At 33.8% G+C, this 20,642-nt stretch overlaps 1 protein-coding gene across 1 annotated transcript in view; it reads left to right on the plus strand.

Moving 5' to 3' along the window:
- Positions 1 to 20,335, plus strand: part of LOC145263102 (outer dynein arm-docking complex subunit 4-like) — a 50,071-nt gene extending 29,736 nt beyond the window's left edge. The window contains exons 7-12 of the mRNA XM_080120032.1: positions 1,262 to 1,469; positions 7,357 to 7,437; positions 10,534 to 10,730; positions 15,264 to 15,455; positions 16,920 to 17,003; positions 20,104 to 20,335. Of these exons, the coding sequence (XP_079976158.1) occupies positions 1,262 to 1,469; positions 7,357 to 7,437; positions 10,534 to 10,730; positions 15,264 to 15,455; positions 16,920 to 17,003; positions 20,104 to 20,117 (776 nt within the window). The 3' untranslated portion in view covers positions 20,118 to 20,335. The remainder of the gene's footprint in view (positions 1 to 1,261; positions 1,470 to 7,356; positions 7,438 to 10,533; positions 10,731 to 15,263; positions 15,456 to 16,919; positions 17,004 to 20,103) is intronic.
- Positions 20,336 to 20,642: the final 307 nt, after the last annotated feature.

Below are 20,642 nucleotides of genomic sequence, written 5' to 3' on the forward strand. Positions count from 1 at the left end.
AGCTGAAGCACTGAAGACATATACATATCTTTATAATTTTTGAAATAACAACTTTATAATATACTAGCATGGGTGCCCGGCGTTGCCCGGGTGTTTTGAGGTGTATGCTGAGCAAAACAAAAAAAACGGTCAATTTTTTTAACTTGGGCCCCTATTATGACACCTTAATATTTATTGTTCATGGCTCTAATCAAGTTATTAAGTTAGATCCATGTCCAAGGAATCTATATCTAAAATTTCAAGCGTTTTGTAGGAGGAGTTTGGTAGAGTTCTCAAAGGTCAAATCGTTGAACTTTGACTCCTTAATCGCAAAATTTCTGCCCGAAAACCGATCACATCAATTTTCCCAAATCTCAGTACCCTGTATATCAAATTTCGAGTCTGCAAACTAAAAATTGACAGAGTTATTGCGTAGGGAAATGTACACAGACACACACAGACAGACACTTTTACTTTTATAGATATACTAGTATTTCACCCCGGCGTTGCCCGGGTGTTTGGAGGTGTATGCTGAGCAGCAAAAAAAAAAAAAAAAGAGGTCAATTCTTTTAACTTTGACCCCTATTATGACCCCTTAAAATTTATTGTTTTGGGCTCTAATCAAGTTATTAAGTTAGATCCATGTGCAAGGAACCTATATCTAAAATTTCCAGTGTTTAAACCAAAAATTGTCGGAGGAGTTTGGTAGAGTTCTCAAAGGTTAAATCGTTGAACTTTGACCCTTTATCAGCCAAATTTCTGGCCGAAAACCGATCACATAGTTTTTCCCAAATCTCAGTACCCTGTATATCAAATTTTGAGTCTTTAGACTAAAAATTGACAGAGTTATCGCGTAGGGAAATGTACACACACACACACGCGCACACACACACACACACACGTTCACTTTTATAGATATATAGATAAGAATCTATATAAAATTGATTATATAATAAATATATACGAAATCTGCATAAATTAAAATATTATATTTAAGTGTATTTTACAACTGGCTATTCCGGGCGTCCCTGCTAGCTTAGATAAATACTTTTGCAGTTTTAACAAAAGAGCTACAATAATACTAAGGTGTCTCCATTTAAGCTGAACATCCACAGAATGCCAACATCAATATATTACATATGAAAGAGTCCGCTGTGAAATTTCCACATGTCCCGCTAGTTATTATTATTATTATTATTATTATTATTATTATTATTATTACTATTATTATTATTCTTTGCTTTGTTTTTAAGGTTTTCTTTTGTCCCTTTTATTTTTCCAGAACTTTTACGCGGAAATTTCCGAAAGGCTCTGGAAAAGGCTAAAAAGACCTTAAAGACAGCAGAAAATTCTTCAGAAGCCAAAGTTCCTGAAAAGTTTCTATTTATCGCCAATCTTCACAGTTGTCTTGGAAATGCGTTTATGGAATTAGAAGACTTTGATTCGGCGGAGTTGCATCATAACAAGGATTTTACCATTTCCGAAGAACAGTGAGTATTTGTACGGCCACTGGTATTTGTCGGTAGCCACAGTATTTCATTTCTGTCAAATTGTAAATTAATTGGTTACTTACATTTACCTTAATTTTAATTTATTTATTTATTTATTTATATTATTTTTATGAATATTATTATTATTTATTTTGAAAGTAATATTTTCAAATTTCATATTTTATATACTTTTACCAGGTCAACATTCGACAATTTAGTATCCTATTATAAATTTTCCTAATGTGTGTGTGTGTGTGTGTGTGTGTGTGTGTGTGTGTGTGTGTGTGACGCGGTTTAACTCAGCCTGCAGGCAACCCACCCAGGCAAGTAATGTACCGAAATGAAGCTTATGACCCAGCGGATGTTTTAGTGATATTTATGTCCATGTTTGGTGTATGTAATGCAAAAAATGCAAAAAAAAAAAATACCGATTTACTAAACAACGTTTTATTTACTGAATATTTTTCCAGTACAAGGACTCAAGTTTGCCCAGCTGGGCAAACTTGAGTCCTTGTTAATAAACATTTTACGAACTTAAATAAGTAACAAGTTCGTAAAATGTTTATTAATACGAATGTTGAACTAGTAAAAATATGTGAAATTTAAAAATATTACTTTCAAAATAAATAATGATAATTATAATAATAATAATAATAATAATAATAATAATAATAATAATAATAATAATAATATTGATTAAAAATAATACAAATATGTTTAATATGTATAATAATTTATAATTATTGATGTTATTTTCATAAGTATATACATAAATTAGAATTAATTAATTTACTAATTATTGAATATAACATTCTGGTAGGATATTCATAAATTAATAGAGAATGCTAGTACGAATTCACAGTTTAGTAACATTTTTTTTAAAATTCAAAATGGAGTAATGGAAACATATTAAAGGTATTTGCAACTTCTCTTCCAATTTTCAAATTTTAATCATGTCAAATCACACTTTATTTCCTTTTGATAGATTGATTGTTGCTATTTCTTCTGATGAGTTAAGAGTATAATATATTCATTAATATTAATTAATATGATTAATATAATAATTAAGTGATTGATACTGTCAAGAATTGTAAATGTCAACTGAATTAAAGGAATAAATTATAAGATGGTCAACATCATGAATTTTGGAATGTAGTTTTTTGTCATTTATTCACTTATATATATATATATATATATATATATATATATATATATATATATATATATATATAAATTTTAATTCGCATTTCTTTGTATTTATTCATTTACTCTTTGATTTTTAATTTAATTGCGTGTATGTTTTGCATGTATGTGTATATGTGCGTACATATATGTATATATAAATGTAGGAATTATATTGAAGTTTTATAGATTAAAAATATATATGAATATATTCAAGTCAAGAATTTATTGTTTGAAACAAGGAATATATGGAAAAGAATAAAATTTATTTCCTTGACCCATGGATTTTAATAATGGCTCATAGTATCAGAGGAAATGAAAATGTAGTTATCAAAATGATCAGCTATGAATAAACATATATTTTGCTTATCAGCACATACATTGAAAATGTTATTAAAAATTATTTAAAAAGCATAGATGAAGAATATCATGCGGCCTAGGCAATCCAACGTTTAATTGAGTTCAATTATTTGCAGGATATTCTTGCCAGGTCGAACGAAAAAAAGGGGGGGGAAGCTGTTAAAATATGTACTTTTCCTAAAGTTATAATAAATGTTAAAAGTGAAATAGTTTCATAACGCAAACAGGAAAAATTCAAGTACAACCTGTTCGAAATAACTCACATTATTTAAATTCATAATAATAATAAAAGCATAAATTAAGTTCAATTATTTGCGGGATATTCCTGCCAGGAATATATATATATATATATATATATATATATATATATATATATATATATAGAGAGAGAGAGAGAGAGAGAGAGAGAGAGAGAGAGAGGGAGAGAGAGAGAGAGTAAGGTGATTGATAATTTGTAATTAAAATCATAAATTAAAAATCGGTTTCCTTGTGAAACCGATTTTTAATTTTAATTTTTAATTATAAATTATCAATCATCTTACTCAATATTAAAATAGCTCTAGGACATATATGCCTATCGAGCTTATTATATATCTACATTACAACGAGCACTGTTTTCTTTTATTTTATTTTAATTGTATTAATGAATTTACTAATACATTAAAATATACTCTGCTCTTTAGACTGTTGTTCCAATCCCCTTAGAATTTTATATATATATATATATATATATATATATATATATATATATATATATATATATATATATATATATATATATATATATATAGCTTACAAGGCACATTTTCACTAGCTATACGTTCTCCTCCTACCACTTCCTGTCTTGTACACTGAGGAAGACTGAAGGTATGGTGGAAATTTTGTTCTTGAAAAAAGTTATTTTTCATAAAACACTTTGTATTCCTACACATCACCCAATAAACAATAAATAAAAAATATAAACTTTTGTATATTTCATATTAATTATATATATATATATATATATATATATAAAATAAAAATTACAATTAAATTTACCAAAATGATCCAAGATGGTAAAATTAAAGTGTATTATAAATATTAAAGAATTAATATTTATAAAGTTATCTCAGCCAGATGTAAAAGCTTGATAAAACTAAATAGGAGATAGAGCTTATAATAATTTGGATTATTTATCTTCAACCAGACTATCCATTCATGTGTAATCATCTTTTTCTTCACCATATTCCCTCTGCTTCACTTTTTTGTTTTCAAGTAAGACCTTTGACTTACTTGTTGTTTCATCAAATACTTTTGCAAGCAAAATCCGATTCCGCATTTTGCTATTTCCTACCCTCTGATGAGGAGGAAAGTATTTCTTCGAAACTCCGCAGATTAAGGACTATCCACTTATCTAGTGTTTCCTTTTCAGATTAAATATGTTTTTTAACTCATTTCAAGGTGTTTTTTAACATGTTTTATTAACTGTTTGCTCATATATATATATATATATATATATATATACATATATATATATATATATATATATATATATATATATATATATATATATATATGGTGTACTGTTAGTGTCATCTCACAGCTGCTTCCTGATTTGGTTAAGATCTGAGGGTCTCGGATTATGTAGATCACATTTCTTTATAGAACCATGTTTCGAGAAGGATGCATTTTCTTAAATATTGTGAAAAATACCTTTTCACGTGAAATGCACCATTTGTTTCGTATTAAAGATGTTCGAGAATGTTTGCTTTGTTCTTCAATCTTATTTTCCGTGCAAACATCAATTCAGCTGGAGACAATGAAGATGGTATGTTAGCATTTGGTATTACCTTATGCACTTGTAAAAACTGTTGTAGATGTACTGCTAACTTTTTAGGGCTCTTTTCAGGGTGTCCATAAAGTGTTCTGCTTGGCCATTTGAACTTTGATGGTATGGAGGGGTCGTAATATATTTTATTTGGAAGGCTTTACGAAACTCTTGTCAAGAACTCACTGCGTGTGTGAACAACCAGTGATAATTCTGGCGTTGCCTAGCTCAATATGCAACACATGAATGATGTTGTGTATGCGTATGCATACGATATAATCACATTGACGCACCGATTCACATCAGATCACAGAAGTTAAGTATCGTTGAGCCTGGTCAGTACTAAAACAGGTAACCATTTGAAAATACCAGGTGCTGCATGTGCTCTTAGCTTATCTCAGCCTAATCATGTACTAGCCAAGATTATACTAGCAAACCTATTCACGGTCACTGAGTGAACAAATCAGAAATATGATGACGAGCAAGAGCGTGTCTTATTTGAGAAACGACGCCTGAGACATAGAGATGAGAGTGCTTAGTAAAGGGTCAAGTATTTAAGGGAGATAATCTTAGATTTAGAATTATCAACCAGTAGTAGCGTCGTTTTACGATTGAACTATTCAGAAGATAAGATGTATTTTTTCGTGATGGGGTAGTTTTAAAGAAACACAACAATATATATGGAGGCTCAACAATATATATGGAAGCTCAACAAATTAGTAAATTTACTAAATTAAATAAAATTAATTTAAAAAAATAAAAACAAATTACAATTTTTTCCTTTTTTTTCATTCTTACACGTTTTTACTTTTATTCACGCTAGCTATATAGAATACATATTAAGTAGAGAGTTAAACAGCAGGATGTTTTTTTACATTACATTTAAATTTCTGCATTTTTTACATTCAAGGAAACTAGGCTACTGTAACTAGAGTCCGGATTTGTAGCAGCCAAACTAAATGGGGAGTTGAACAGCAGGATGTTTGTTCACATTACATTTAAATTTCTGCATTTTGTACAGTCGAGGAAGCAGGAAGTGGGGAGGGAATTCAAAATGTAAGCTACAAAAGTAGAAAGTTGTCTGGGAACCTCTTCAGTGAAAGGGTGGAGTTTTCCCGCTATTCGGGTGTGTGAAGATTATTCACGTTGAGGGGTAAAATTGCAGTAAATTAATCAGAGCTTCCATATTACATTTTTTTAGTCTGCCTGTCTGTCTGTCTGTCTGTCTGTCTGTCTGTCTGTTTGTCTGTCTGTCTGTCATTGCCTTTGATACACTATTATAGATTAATAAGATTAATCACAAACAATACCACATTTACTCTAGAAGTTTTCTCTGAAACTATTGGACTGATCTGATTGAAATTTTGTATGGAACTTTGTTATGATAAGATTCAGTGAACCAAGTATTATGGTATCCATTCAATGCACAATTAGAAATTAATAGGGATTACTATTCAATGAAAAACAATAAGTACAAATTTAACCATCATATTGTTTGGAATCTTCGAACTACTGTTCTTATAGTAATTGTCTGTATTTTTGAGATGAGGTGTTTTCATTTATTGAGATTGTCGGACTGACTTCCTCATCTTGGTTGTTATAGTCACAACGTTTCGGCCGTTTTCCCCAGTTCGATACAAAACACCTGATGAAGGCCGGAGGGCAAAACGGCCGAAACGTTGTGACTACAACAACTAAGATGAGGAAGTCAGTCCGACAATCTCAATACTGTTCTTATCTTCAGTGTTATTTTCACACCATTACAGTCGATGTAAACTTCGATCTTCTTCAGGTGTATCTTGTCGAACTCGGGAATCTTTCTGTGGAACTTGGGAATTTGCATGGAATTTTGATATGTTATAAAAATAACCCGCAAAATGAGAACAGTAGTCCAAAGAATCCAAACAATGTAAATGATTAACCCTCATCTAAAAAATCTGCAAACATAAAATTTACTTGGCAGAAAACATCTATTCTTAGTCGACAGGCGCGTTTTTAATGAACCCAAAGGCATATTTGCCTTAATGGATGAAATTAATAATATGTTTTTCCTATTTCAGAAGCATGCGAATATTTCATAAAAAGAAACGACAACAATGATATCGTAGAAAAACAAGTGCAAATTTTTTTCTATGTCAAGAAATGAGTTTTTTTTTTATTGCAAAATGTACCTTGAATATTTATTTATTCATTGAATGTAAATGTCATGTCGTTGTTCGTTTGTGTCATGCTGTTAGCAACATTCATTTTACCAGTATCCGCCATGATGGCAGCATGCCTCGCATCAACCACATCAAAAAATGTAGCAAACTAATTTTTGTTTTATTACTATGCTATTTGTAATTTTATGAAGATGTATCAGCAGCAGTTAGCTTGAAGTATTAGTATTATTTGTAATCAAGGCAGAGACCTTTTTTTTCAAATGACTTTAATTATAAAATCTGTTGTGTGCATTGATAGCACAGACATACTAGTAATAAAACAAAAAAACTTCAAAACCTCAATTTTTTTTTTTTTTAATTTCTTTTTGCCGACCAGCAAACAAGATACTGGACGCGCCATTGATAATCTGGGACGTACCTATGCACGAATGGGCAAATACAAAAAGGCTATTAACATGTAAGTATAAATAAAACTTCTGTCAAAGAGGAACCGAATTTCTAAGTATTAAAATCAGGGGCCTCGAGCTGTAACATTTTATAGAAATGAGACAAAGAAATGGAGTTTCATTCTATATTAATAGACAACTTTATTTGTTACCTTAGTTAGTAGTGTGTAACGGGTTAGTAGGTTGAAGTGTTCTTGTGTAAAGATAGAATTAATATCATGCCGGCTGGTTGAAGAAGAGAATAGTTCAGTTCCATTTACAAATGTTTACTGCTAGTAGTCATCAAGACGGAAAAAGCCAGTTAAAGGAGAAAGAAAGGGGTCTCGAGAAAATTCAAGATGGCGTCTCACACCCTCTTTAACACCGTAAGTATGGAAAAAGGTGTTATAAATAAAAAACTATACAAAATACTATTAAAAACCCGCCGAATATATGTCAACCTATGTCACGGTACATATATTGAGTAAGTTTTTAACAGCATTTTATCCGGTTTTTTATTTATAACATCTTTTCCCACACTTACCGTGTTAAAGAGAGAATAAGACGCCATCTTGAATGTTCCAATACATCGGTAAATACTGCATGGTTTTCGAGCTGAATAAACATGTTACATTGAATAAAAACACGAAAAATATATCCAGTTTGGTAGAAAAGTAACTTATCTTGCCTTTGATAACATTTATTTGTTAAATATTTGTTTTTTGACAATTTTTTCGAATCTATGTGTACAGTAATACAAACCCGAAACTTGAAACAAACGTTAAACGATTCTGAATGAATTACAATTAATGATTATCAATTGAATCAATTGATTTTTTTCCATTTATCCCGACATTGGTGGATTCTTTTGTTTTTACACAAAACTGACTCAACCCCAACTTATTTATCTACACACTGTATCTACTGTGGATTGTTTTTACTTTATGCATATTAGATACAGCCAACTTAACACGCAATTTTCTGTCACACATTCGATTTTAAAAATATTACAACAAATTCAGTGAAAGTATGTCAGTATTTAATCATTACTTCCGCCAAAGCGATTATTTTTTTTTCAGTGTATTTCTTAGTTTGTGTGTCACAGTGTTTGTTTATTTCATAACATTACGTTAAACAAACCGTTCGCATATAATCTCTTCAACACAAATGCGTACGCGTTGCACTTGTGGGGATTTGCCGGTATGTAACGTTTCAGAAACAATCCTAAAAACGAAGATACGTTAAACATGTTACATGAAGGGAACACAATGGAGCGCACGTGGGTACACTTAGGAGTCTTTCACATACACGCGTGTACTTGTGCGTTCAATAAACCCTGCACTCGTGTGTTATTGTCGGTGAGTGATCAAGAACACAGTTCAATTAAATGAAGTTAGTGTACATACGTGTGTTTTCATTCCGATGGTCATCGTTTCCCATGTGTGTGGCTGTTGACTTGTATTGTTGATCGTCCAGTGCCTTTGGTCGTCTATTACTCGAGACAAATAAAATTTCATGCATGGAAACACAAGGAGACTGTTATGGAATGAAAGGTTCTATTTGGAGAGAAAGTTCTTTCAAGAAAAACGGAAGAGATAGGAAAATTATTCCTCGCAAAAATGTCTGAGATTATTTTCTTCCCTATCTATTATATAAAGGCAGTTGTCTGTGTGTTTGCGTGTTTGCGTGTTTGTATGTTCGGCTAAAACTGTTATATATTCACTGCGGCCAGTTGTTCAAATGTGCTTTTCAGTCTATATAATTAGTAAATCGACTTTTGCCACTGGTCTACGATATATACACACTGACAGTGAATAAAACCCAACACAGCTGATTTATAAAAATATTTTGTTAATACAATAGTTTTCAATTTAGTTATGATGGGGTTGACGTCAGTGAAGGTATATGGGGGTGGTGTGAATGTTTTGGCAGTGAAGAAAATGTGTCAACTTGTCCTCGCTCTGTGACTGATCTTTTGCTTTCTGTTGTGTCAATTTATATATACATTCTTTCACTCTGGAATGTTTACTATTTCCCATTGTCTATTGTTCAAACACTTTGGCCAATATTTCTGGTCAAATTGTGCATTCGAATAGTGGAAAGCTTTGCATTCCTCAAATGGAATTAATCTGCATGTATGCAACCCAGGGTTTCCTGCCAAATATTTAACAAAACTTGAAAAATACACAACAAACCTTCAATAAGTTAGTATTTTTTTTAATCGACATAACCTCAGAAAAATAATATTTAAAATTTAGAAAATATATAATTCATTCTTTGGGGTCCAAATGATCATTTAATGTTATCAAGAATTACACACAAATTTTAATGTTATCATGAACCTAGGAAATGAGTCGGCAATTTTTTGAAATTAAAAGATGCTAACTTCGGATTTGATTTATCATTTTCTTAACTATTGTCATTTCTCTATAAAGAAAGTTGGTGGGAGAAATTTAGTTTATGTAGTGCTCCGGGGGCAGCATTAATTTTATTTGGTGTTGTCAGTAGCGCTTTGGAGGCCTCCTGAGTTTAATTTGTTTCATTCCTCTCTTAAAAAAACCCCGAATTTCTTTGGTGAGAGTAGACATGAAAAACTTCACACTATTTAACATTTTCTATTTAGTTTTTCTTTCTTTATGACCCAGGCAACGTCAGGTCTTCCTGATAGCAATATATAAACTACAATTAATTATTTCTTATCTAACTTTAAAATTTGTTGGCGAAAAGGCAGTTTTCAGATTCATTTCGGTTCCTTCATAGCTGGCACGTAACTGCCTCACAACTGTGTTCCAATCCTCTAACCACGTGATCTAATTTTCTATGTAATCAACACCAAATAAGGACAAAATATATTCTGTGTCGATTTTTTTAATATATTTTTGTGTTTTTTTTTTATTTTTAAAGAGGAGATAATGCTTGACATGATAGAAGACATGATAGAAGGGTCCTATCGTTCTTGGGCTTTGTACACAACTGGCCCAACTAGTAGATAGTCTGCAACAAAAACAGAAAATCGGTTTTCATCATATGAAAATGGAATCCCGTCATCTTTTCTAGGGTGACAATTTTATCGTTTCAATCTGTATCATTATTCTTGCATTTTATGAGTAAATTCTGCTTGGCTTCAGATGGGAAGGGAAACTAAATTCCAAGCTGATGGCCATCGAAAAGACGTGGTTGTACCATGAGATTGGACGATGTCATCTTGAACTGGAGGAATACGAACAGAGTTATGATTATGGCCGGATGTCATTGTCGGCAGCTGAGGAAATCAAAGAAGAAGACTGGAGGATGAATGCTTCCCTTCTATGTGCCCAGTCACTTGGTAAGTGCTCAATTATTGTGGCCTTGTGGCTCAACATCGTACTCTTACTACACACACACACGCACACACACACACACACACACACACACACACACACACACACACACACAGACGCAGGTCCATCTCATGAAATTATTTGTTCATCAAATGTTTCTCTCAGTAATTTGCAAACGCTGCTCGGGTGTCAGTCTCTTCATGATGAATTGCCAAACCAAGCTGAACTCAAAACAACCGACAGTTGCCAAATCTGAAATTATAGAAAATAGAGTTATCAATCTAAAGTTTACCACCTCTAAAAACCACCCTGTATATTATTACTATATTTTGAACAATGTTTTGTTAAGGAAACAACACCAGCTTTTTTATGGTTCACCGATTTATTTCATATAATATACAAGGTGATCCCAAAAGATGTATCCATTCTATTATCGCCATCAATTCTATGCAAATCAAGTCAGGTGTTCAGGTGAAATGCAAAGGAGAAGACCAAGATTGTAGTCTAGAATGTAAAGGCAAATAAAAATGCTCTATGCACGAGCGGTAGTGCATCTGTTTTGACCGTCGTGTGACGAGATCAGGGAAGGGAAAAGAAGAAAAGACAAACGTGAGTTTGTAGATAGATTCTCTACATGCATGTTGCTTTAATTTGCATATGATGGGAATAGCGGCTATAAGAAGGACACATTGGAGAAGAGAGTCAGTTGAGATAGAGAGCATAGTCGTCGAGAGCTGGTGATGTAAATTGAGGTAAGAGGGGTTGGTATGAATTGCAAAATTGGTGAGGAGTTCTGAAAAAACTTTAACATCTACTTTGCGACGAAATCAGTTGATTGATCCGAGAAGGACTTTCCAAGGAGAAATGTTCCAAACATTTTCCTAATAATGTGTCTCCAGGACAAATTCAGGAAGACGGAAAGTGTACAGCAAAAATCATGAAAACCATTTCCTCTCAAAGATTAAAAAACAAAAAAACATGGCTGCCTGTTTACGGTTTCAAATTGGCTATTTTATTTTATGATTAAAAAAAAGTCATGTTGAGAGGAGACTGTAAGTTTTTTTTATTATAGTTTCTTTTTAAAAATTAAAACACTAAAGGTCGCAGTATTCGATCGACGTCATTCAAGAAAGAAAATAACATTGTGACTGTGAGAAAACGCTTTAAGAGTCATTACAATGTGTTAGTAAGCACAGTGATTAAACACCGAGGAGTTTGGATTAATTATATTATGAACTTTTGAGTTAGGCTTGCAAAATAGAGGGAGGGTATTTCTTTATATGTATAACAGAACCCTTGGAAATTCCATGGTGGTTGAAAAGTTTTAGAACACATTATGAATAAAATTAATAAAAAATAAAATAACACAAATAACAACAAACTTTAAATAATTTTTTAGCAAAATATTTTTTTAATCTTTTAAACCTAAAAAGAATTGATTTAAAAAATTTAGACTTTTTTCAATGAAAATTCAACTCACAACACATTTTGTTTTTTTCTGAATAAATTCTTATATAAATTATAAAGGAACAGATGTCAATTCACCTGGACATTTTTTTTAATTTTTAAAAAGAAACTATAATAAAAAAAAACCTTACAGTCTTCTCTCAACATGACCTTTTTTAATCATAAAATAAAATTGCCAATTTGAAACCGTAAACAGACAGCTATGTTTTTTTTTTTTTTTTTTTTAATCTTTGAGAGGAAATGGTTTTCATAATTTTTGCTGACAAACTCTACTTCAAAAGGAATGAAGGGGAAAAGGGTAGGTAAGTATAGAAGATTGTCTGGATTGGTTGTTTTTGTTTTACAACATATCAACCCTTTTCAGGTTATTTAATGCCGAATCCAAAGATTCTGAAGAAAGATGTTTTAATAGAATATATTTGTTGTTTTCAAGTCGGTTTCTATTTAACCCATAGTTGGGACCCTAACAGATACTATCACTCTGGGTCAGAATGGACCTGGGAGCAATGGCAATTAAAGGGTGGCCCCACACTCCCCAAAGCCCGCAAGCTGGGGCCTCACCACTGGATATAGTTTAAGGTTATATCCAGGAACAGATTGTCTGGAAGACGCAAAAACGAATTGGAAGAATACATAACTCAGAACATAGAAAGAATGATCACCGCAGTAAGAGACACAATCAAAATGAACAATACAGGAAGTAAGGAAACTAGAAGCACAAAGGTCCAGAAAGGAAAAAGTGGGAAGAGAAACAGCTACATGAACGATTCATAAGAAATAACAAGAGAAGTGACCCACAAAAATACTTGGATAAAGCTAAGAAAAGGACACTTGAACAGAGAGATGAAATCGCTACTGACAGCTGCACAAAACAATGCAATTATAACTAACTACATTAAACCCGGGGAAAACAGTAAATGCAATCTGTGAACAAAGAGACAAAACAATAAATCACATAAGTTACTGCAAAAACTAACTCCAAAAGAATCCAAGAATAGGCACACCTGCATGGGGAAAGCAGTGCATTGGGAACTATGCAAAAGAGTGCATTTCGAACATGCAGACAAATTGTACAGATGTAGATATATAGAGGTAGTTCTGGACAATTAAAACCACAAAATTTTATGGGACATGGAGATACAAACAGATAAGCTTATCTAAGGAAGATGTCACCATAGTTAATAAGAAGGAAAAAAACTGACAAATTGTAGGTTTTGCCGTCCCAGCAGAGCATAGTGCAATGATCAAGGAAATGGAAAACATGGAACTTGAAATATGGAATTATGAAGGAACTCAATAGAATGCAAATAATCATAGGAGCACAGTGAACCAAAATCCTGGAATAAAAAGACTAAGAGAAATTGGAATCAAGAGAAAAAGTGAGACTATAGAACGGACAGCAATGATAAAGTCAGCTGAAATCTTAAGGAAAATCCTCAAATGCAGAAACAAATCCATATAAACTTCAAACACTAACCAGCCACATGGAAACTGCAACAGAAATAGAACAAAACACCAGTTCCTTCAGTTCAGTTTTTTTTTAAAGGAAATCATCACTTATCAAGGCCTAAATACCACTCGAGGTCAGTTCCTTTGGGTTCTGCAAGTTACAAGAAACCTTATAAACTGCCTCACCGCCCCTTCCAAATGATATTATTAGCGTTGGCTGATATTGCACAATCTAGTCGTGAAGGATCAAAGAGGATCGAAAAACACAAGGAAAAAATAAACAGAACACTAACCAGACCTCGACTAGAAAAGTATCGAGAGTACTGGGGCCCCAAGGAAAATTTTTGCTATCTAAATCCCAGACAAAACCAATGACCATTGCCAGCAAGAAATCGATGATAAACAACTTTTTTTTTCTTACTGACCAAACGAAAGATATCGTCACTTGGACGTAAGGGACTACTATTTGGGATCATGCCTAAGAAAAACTAACAAGATGTTGGTTTACATTACATTTAAACATCTGCATATCAGTACAGTAAGGCAAGCTGGTAGCAGGAAGGGAATTCCAAAGTTTAGCTATTTGAGGAAAGAAACTATTAGAGTAGAAAGCTTTCTGACATTTAGAGACCTCAACAGTGAAGGGGTGAGATTTTGTTGCTAAGCGGGCTTCTCGAGGATATGTACGTTGAGGGGGCACAAGTGCAATGAGTTCATCAGAGCACATTTCTGTGTTAACACAACATCGTTTTTTTATGGAAATTGCTCCAGACAAGGCATGAAACCAATTGATGTAAGGAGCTAAAAAAACTACTGCTTCAAAGTTAAAAATCAATCAAAGATAAGTGTGAGACGGTAAGATTCTGACTCAATAAACATCATTTCTTACTTCTTTGTCAGAAACATTGTTCATGGAATATGAGAGCTAAAAGACAAAATGAGGTTAGTGAGAGTTGCGAGGCTGCCGAAAATAAACCCAGAATCCACTTTCTTATTCTGAAATTTGCAATGGTTATTGAAAGAGATGGAGGGTACTGGAAATCTAGGAAAGCTTATTGTCACCCAGACTCCAAGGAAAACCACCCATTATTATCAGTGAGCAATCATTGATGATACCCTGTGTGAAAACTCCTAGTGAGTAAATAATAATAATAATAATAATAATAATAATGATTATGTATTGGCAGCTGCTTTGGTTGATACTGCACAAAAGAGTCATGAATTGTCAAGAAGGATAGAAAGACTGAGGAGGGATAGCATTAATCAAACCTTCACTTGAAGTGTGCAGAGAGTACTGCGAACTTGGGGAAGCTTATTGGCATTCAAACCTCAAAGAAGACCCATGGTTCCTGTCAAACAGAAATTAGTGGTATGCGGCTGTTGCTATAAAGCAAAATCATTTGCAATGGTTATCGATAAAGATGAAGAGTTCTAGAAATCTGGAGAGACTTGTTGTCATGCAAACTCCAGAGAACACTACCAGTTATTGTCAGTGATCAATCACGGATGATAATGAAATCACGATGATGTGAGAACTCCTAGTGAGTTGATAGTAATTTCTTAAATGTCCACCCAATCGCATTACTGCATTTTAATTTGATTTTTTATTGTTTAATGTTTAGTGAATCAAAATCAAGGAAATGCTGCCTTGCCTTATTACCAACAAGTGATGGATATCGCGAAGGAACAGGGAAGAACCGACGTGGAAGAAAGGATGAAGAAAATCATAGAAGACCTGGAAGTCACTGGATCCGAAAAAGAAGATACAAGTCTAGATTTGAGTCCAAGACAAGAAGATTCAAATTCAGTTAATGGTGAGTACTAAAAATCAGCAAGGTTATCCGTCTGTTATATAAAACTCTAGCAGGGCAACAAGTTTTGTCTGCCATCTTAATCTCTATAAATTACATAAATTACAAAAAATAATAAATAAATAAAATTAAATTCAGCGATTTAAGCTCATTGTGGAATAAAATGAGAGTAAAAATAATTACGCCCAAGGTGAGGTTCGAACTCAGTCTCTATCTTTAAGTACAGCAAGCTAACCGACTGACCCACGTTGACATGAAATTCTGGTGTAATTAAATACATAAAAATAAACTTTTTTTGTTTTTCCTTCTGTTCTTCTGATTCCCTCTTCCCTTCTCTTTCTTTCTTTCATCGAGATTTGTCCACCCAAAACAATGACAAAGACTTTTTCATTCTGTTTGTTTAAAAAATAACACTGAAACTATGTCAAACAGGCAATCAGATTTTTTTTTAAAACTTTTTTTCTTTTCTCTTTTGAAATGCCTCAAGTAATTTGGAGACGAAATCCGTGTAAAAATAATTCTACCCCAAGGAAAAAAACTCTGCTCGTTGAATTTTCACTTAGTTTTAGGTGCTCCAGTAGCTTTTCTCCAATAATTGCAGGCTTGTAGAACTTTCTTTCTGCTGACTGTTTTCCTTCTGTGTTTTTGCGGACTGTTATCCTCATCTTCATAGTTGTTTTTGTTGTTGTTTCACCACGTTTCGGCTAACTAATCCTCTAGCCTTCTTCAGGTGACTAACAGCAATGGGGTAGGAATGCTGAGTCTTGTAACTGTATCCTCAGTAAATACTGCCTTCCATAGTTGTCGTCTCGACATGTTTTGGCCAAGTAAGCCTCTGGCCTGCATTGGGTAGGATTGAAATCGCTATCTTCAGACAATGCTTACCTGGAATTGTAGAGACTCAACACCTTTATCCATTGCTCCTTGTGTGTGTGTGTGTGTGTGTGTGTGTGTGTGTGTGTGTGTGTGTGTGTGTGTGTGTGTGTGTGTGCGTGTGTGTGTGTGTAAATAAGATAACTGCTTCATTAATTGAATCCAACAACGAAACCATTCTTACCATGTTGCGGATTCCTTCACAACAATCAAGCTGAGAGATGTCGGCTATTATGGCTGATGGTGATCTTTCTTCTGTCGGGCTGAGAGTTGGTTCCGAGAGGCATCTCCTCTTCAGGCCTCATCTCTCTCCCTGGTGGAAGACTGAGTTTATCGCTAAGCGCTTGAGACATCCCAACCATGGGATTAGATAGGGCTGCCCAGGCATTTTTTGCAGAACTGGAGCATGCTAACTCTTGTACACTGACCCAACAAATTCCACTTTCCGACCTTGTGTCACATTTTCCTGTGATGTATGGAGGAGGCGGTTAATAATTAAAGGTAAGTAGGAGCAGTTTTATTTAAAAATCATTTTTATAAAGAATATAAGGTTTTAAGTGTGTTTGTTTTGTTTGTTTCATATTTTATCACCAGGAAATGAGATGGATGCTGAACCGAAGACATTGGAAGAAGAAAAACCTTCATCCAACATCGAAAAAGAAGATGCTGATGACACGGGTGTGTGAAAATACATTCTTATTTCTTCTTTTGCGATTATGTATTTGCCATGACAGTCTAGAAAATAAAGCAGTCGGTTTCCTTTAACAACTACAACCCACTCTGGGGTCAAATCAGTAATCAGTTGAGTAGACAGCCGCAGATCAAAGCTGTCTAACGTGGTCAAAGACAAAATCATCAGATAACAAGGTATTTGTTCTTGGATTAATATAATCGTTGAACTTTGACCCCTTCTCAGCCAAATTTCTGGCTGAAAACCGATTAAAAAGATTTTCCCAAATTTCAATACTCCTTATGCCAAATGTCGACTCTGTAGACTGAAAATTGACAGAGTAGTTTGGTTGGTAGGGAAATGTACACACACTCACACACAGACAGACAATTTCACTTTTAAATATATATATATATATATATATATATATATATATATATATATATATATATATATACTGTGTGGCATTTGTGGAAAGACTCAGCATAGTGCTCAATTATAAGGAAAATTCAATATAAGAGTGTAATACAAACATAAATAAAATATTTTTTTGGTCAAGATAGCAAATGATACATAGACATCAAAAATTCTTCTATCCTAAGAATAACAGGTATGTTCAAAATCAACTTCATTTTTCTCATTGTTTTATATGGTCCCGAGCAATGCCAGGTAGCCCTGCTACTAGAGATGTAAGCAGAGAATTCAATATCTTTCGACTATCAACTGCCCCTCCTTACATCGGATTTGAAACCAACGGGACCAATGTTTTTCTGACCTTCTGTAACATTTTTATATATACGCTAATTAACTGTACTATCGTTTAAAAATATCAACAAAAAAATCTACATAAATTTAAAAACAATAAAACTAACAAGTAAAATGGTCTAGGACTTTGTGGCATAACAGATAACGCACCAGACTGTAATACATATGGTCAGAGGTTAGATTCCTTGAAACAGTCAAGCTATGCGGACCAGAGTTAGGAACTCGAAACATGCATGTACGTAGATTACTGTTTCATAAGTAAAATAATCATTAAATATATATATATATATATATATATATATATATATATATATATATATATATATATGCACGCACACATGCATATATTTGCATGCCAGGGCGGAGATGTATGTGTACATGTGAACGTTTCTTTAAGTATATATGTGTGTACATGCACATGTGTGTGCTCGCGCGCGCGGCCGCTAGCTAACCCTCTCCAAACAATTAACAACAAATAAAAACCAAATAAATAAACCAAATCATAGCCCCCCCCCCGCCTCCGAACCTAAGCTACCACCCAACAGGTCAAGACATACTTATCAAGAAATCATCTCACCAACGAGACGCCAAAAACTTTGACATTAAGACTCAAATTTTAAAGTAAGGCCCCTCCTCCTACCCCTACATATCCCCCTTCCCCCTCCATGTATCCCTATGCCCTCAGCCACACCAGAAATGAACTTCCCAGACCCTCCCCCACAAAGTCCTTAAACTCCAAAACTAAAACATACCAAGCACCCCCTCCCACCTTTCCCCCTTCTTCCCTTCCTCTTTTTTCCGCTCTTCTCGCACACCTCCCCTGACATCATTCACTCTTTCATCCCATCATAACGAACATTTCTGTAAAAGTCTGAGGAAGCTACAGCCGGCCAAAAAAACGGCCGGGTAGCTGAAGCAATAAATGTAACTTAACAGAAAGATACGGTAATAAAAAATAAAACGTATATATATATATATATATATATATATATATATATATATATATATATATATATATTACTCATGTTCACCCCTTACAAAGCATATCGCCACTTGAACGTAAGGGGCTACTATTTGGGGTCATGTCTAGGAAAGGTTAACAAGATATTTTTTATGCTATATTTAAACTTCTGCATCTCAGTACAGCTAAGGAAGCAGACAGCAGAAAGGGAATTCCAAAGTCTAGCTGTTCGATGGAAGAAACTATTAGAATAGAAAGCTTTCTGGCATTTAGGGACAACAACAGTGAAGGGGTGAGATCTTATTGCTAAACGGGTTTGTCGGGGATATGTACGTCGAGGGGGTACAAGTGAAACGATTTCATCAGAACACAGTCCATTAAAATATTTGTAAAACAGACACAGGGATGCAACATTGCAGCGATGGGACAGGGGCTGGAGCTTAGTTGATAAAGTGGGACTGATTAGATTGATAACTCGTTTTTGGACCTTAGCCAAGAGGGAGGGACTAGTGGTAGCTGCACCAGCCCAGATGTGGAAACAATACTCCATGCATGGGCGAATGGTGGTCTTGTAAAGGTACAGGATACTCTTAGGTGTGAGTAGTCTTCTAGCTCGATAGAGGGAACCAATTTTCTTTGCAGCAGGCTTTGCAATATTCTCTATGTATTTGTTCCAGTTCATATTGCCTGCAAATGTTAGGCCAAGGAGTTTGAAGGTAGAATTCTCAGGTAGGGTGCTATTTATCATGGATATAGTGGGCTGGAGAGGCGTCTTGTAATTGTTAAAGGAGAGCAGCTTAGTTTTACTAGCATTAAATGTTACCATCCATTTCCGGTCCTATTTCAATATAGTCTAGAGGTCATTTTCTAATAATTCTGCTATTGTCTTAGATTTATGTACATCTGTTCTTCCCTCATGCGTATTATAGAGTGTTGTATCATCAGTAAATATACCCATCTCGGACACAATATTATCAGGGAGGTCGTTTATAAATATCAGGAATAATAATGGTCCAAGGATCGACCCCTAAGGCACTCCCACATTAATGTTATGCTGCTTGGATGTACGTCCTTCAATGACAACCTGTATGTTTCTATTGTCTAAGAAGGATCTAATTATATTTAGTATACGTCCAGTTATACCGTACGGTTTAATTTTCATTAGCAGCCCTTTATGCAAGACTTTGTCAAAGGCCTTGGATATATCAAGGGCTTCAGCCCTGGCTTCGTCCGCCTCATCCAGTACATGGTAAATGCGTTCAGAGATGACTGTTCAAATATCTGTAGTAGAACGCCATTGCCTGAATCCATAATGTTTAATATATTATTGTTACTATTATTATTGTTGTTGTTTTAATTCATGATAATTCTTTGTTTTTCAGCTGCCAGCAACTGATTGGCAGAGAAGATGGAACTACATGCATGAAAGATTAAACCGAACAAAGAAAGAAAAGGAGTTGCTTGTTATGGTCGTTCGTCTCGTACATCAATTTCTAATCTATCACAAAATAACAACTTTTAGAATAAAAAAATTGTCTTTATTAACATAACTGTATTACGTTTGGTTCTACATAAAAGTGTGCCGTATCAATAAATATAAATCACGATATAACATTTTATCTCCTCGAACTATTTGCATTATCAGCATAATTTCTCGTCATATTATCGTGGAAGAACGAAATCATCCGGAATCAAGAATTTCATTGTATTTTGTTCTATTCGACATTTTCCAGGCGTAATAATTTTGAGATTACAGTATTACATTTAAAAGAAATAGCTCCAGTATATAAATGACATTATTATTTTTTTTTCAGCACATTAAAACAAGAGAGAGGAATGGGCTGAGTAGAGGATTAACAACATAATTTCTCTTCATACTATTATAAAAATAGGGGTAGGAGGTGGGAGTTAAAGTACCCAA

This window comes from Euprymna scolopes, chromosome 38, assembly GCF_053919585.1.
Source record: "Euprymna scolopes isolate OS-2025 chromosome 38, ASM5391958v1, whole genome shotgun sequence".
Lineage (NCBI taxonomy): Eukaryota > Metazoa > Mollusca > Cephalopoda > Sepiida > Sepiolidae > Euprymna > Euprymna scolopes.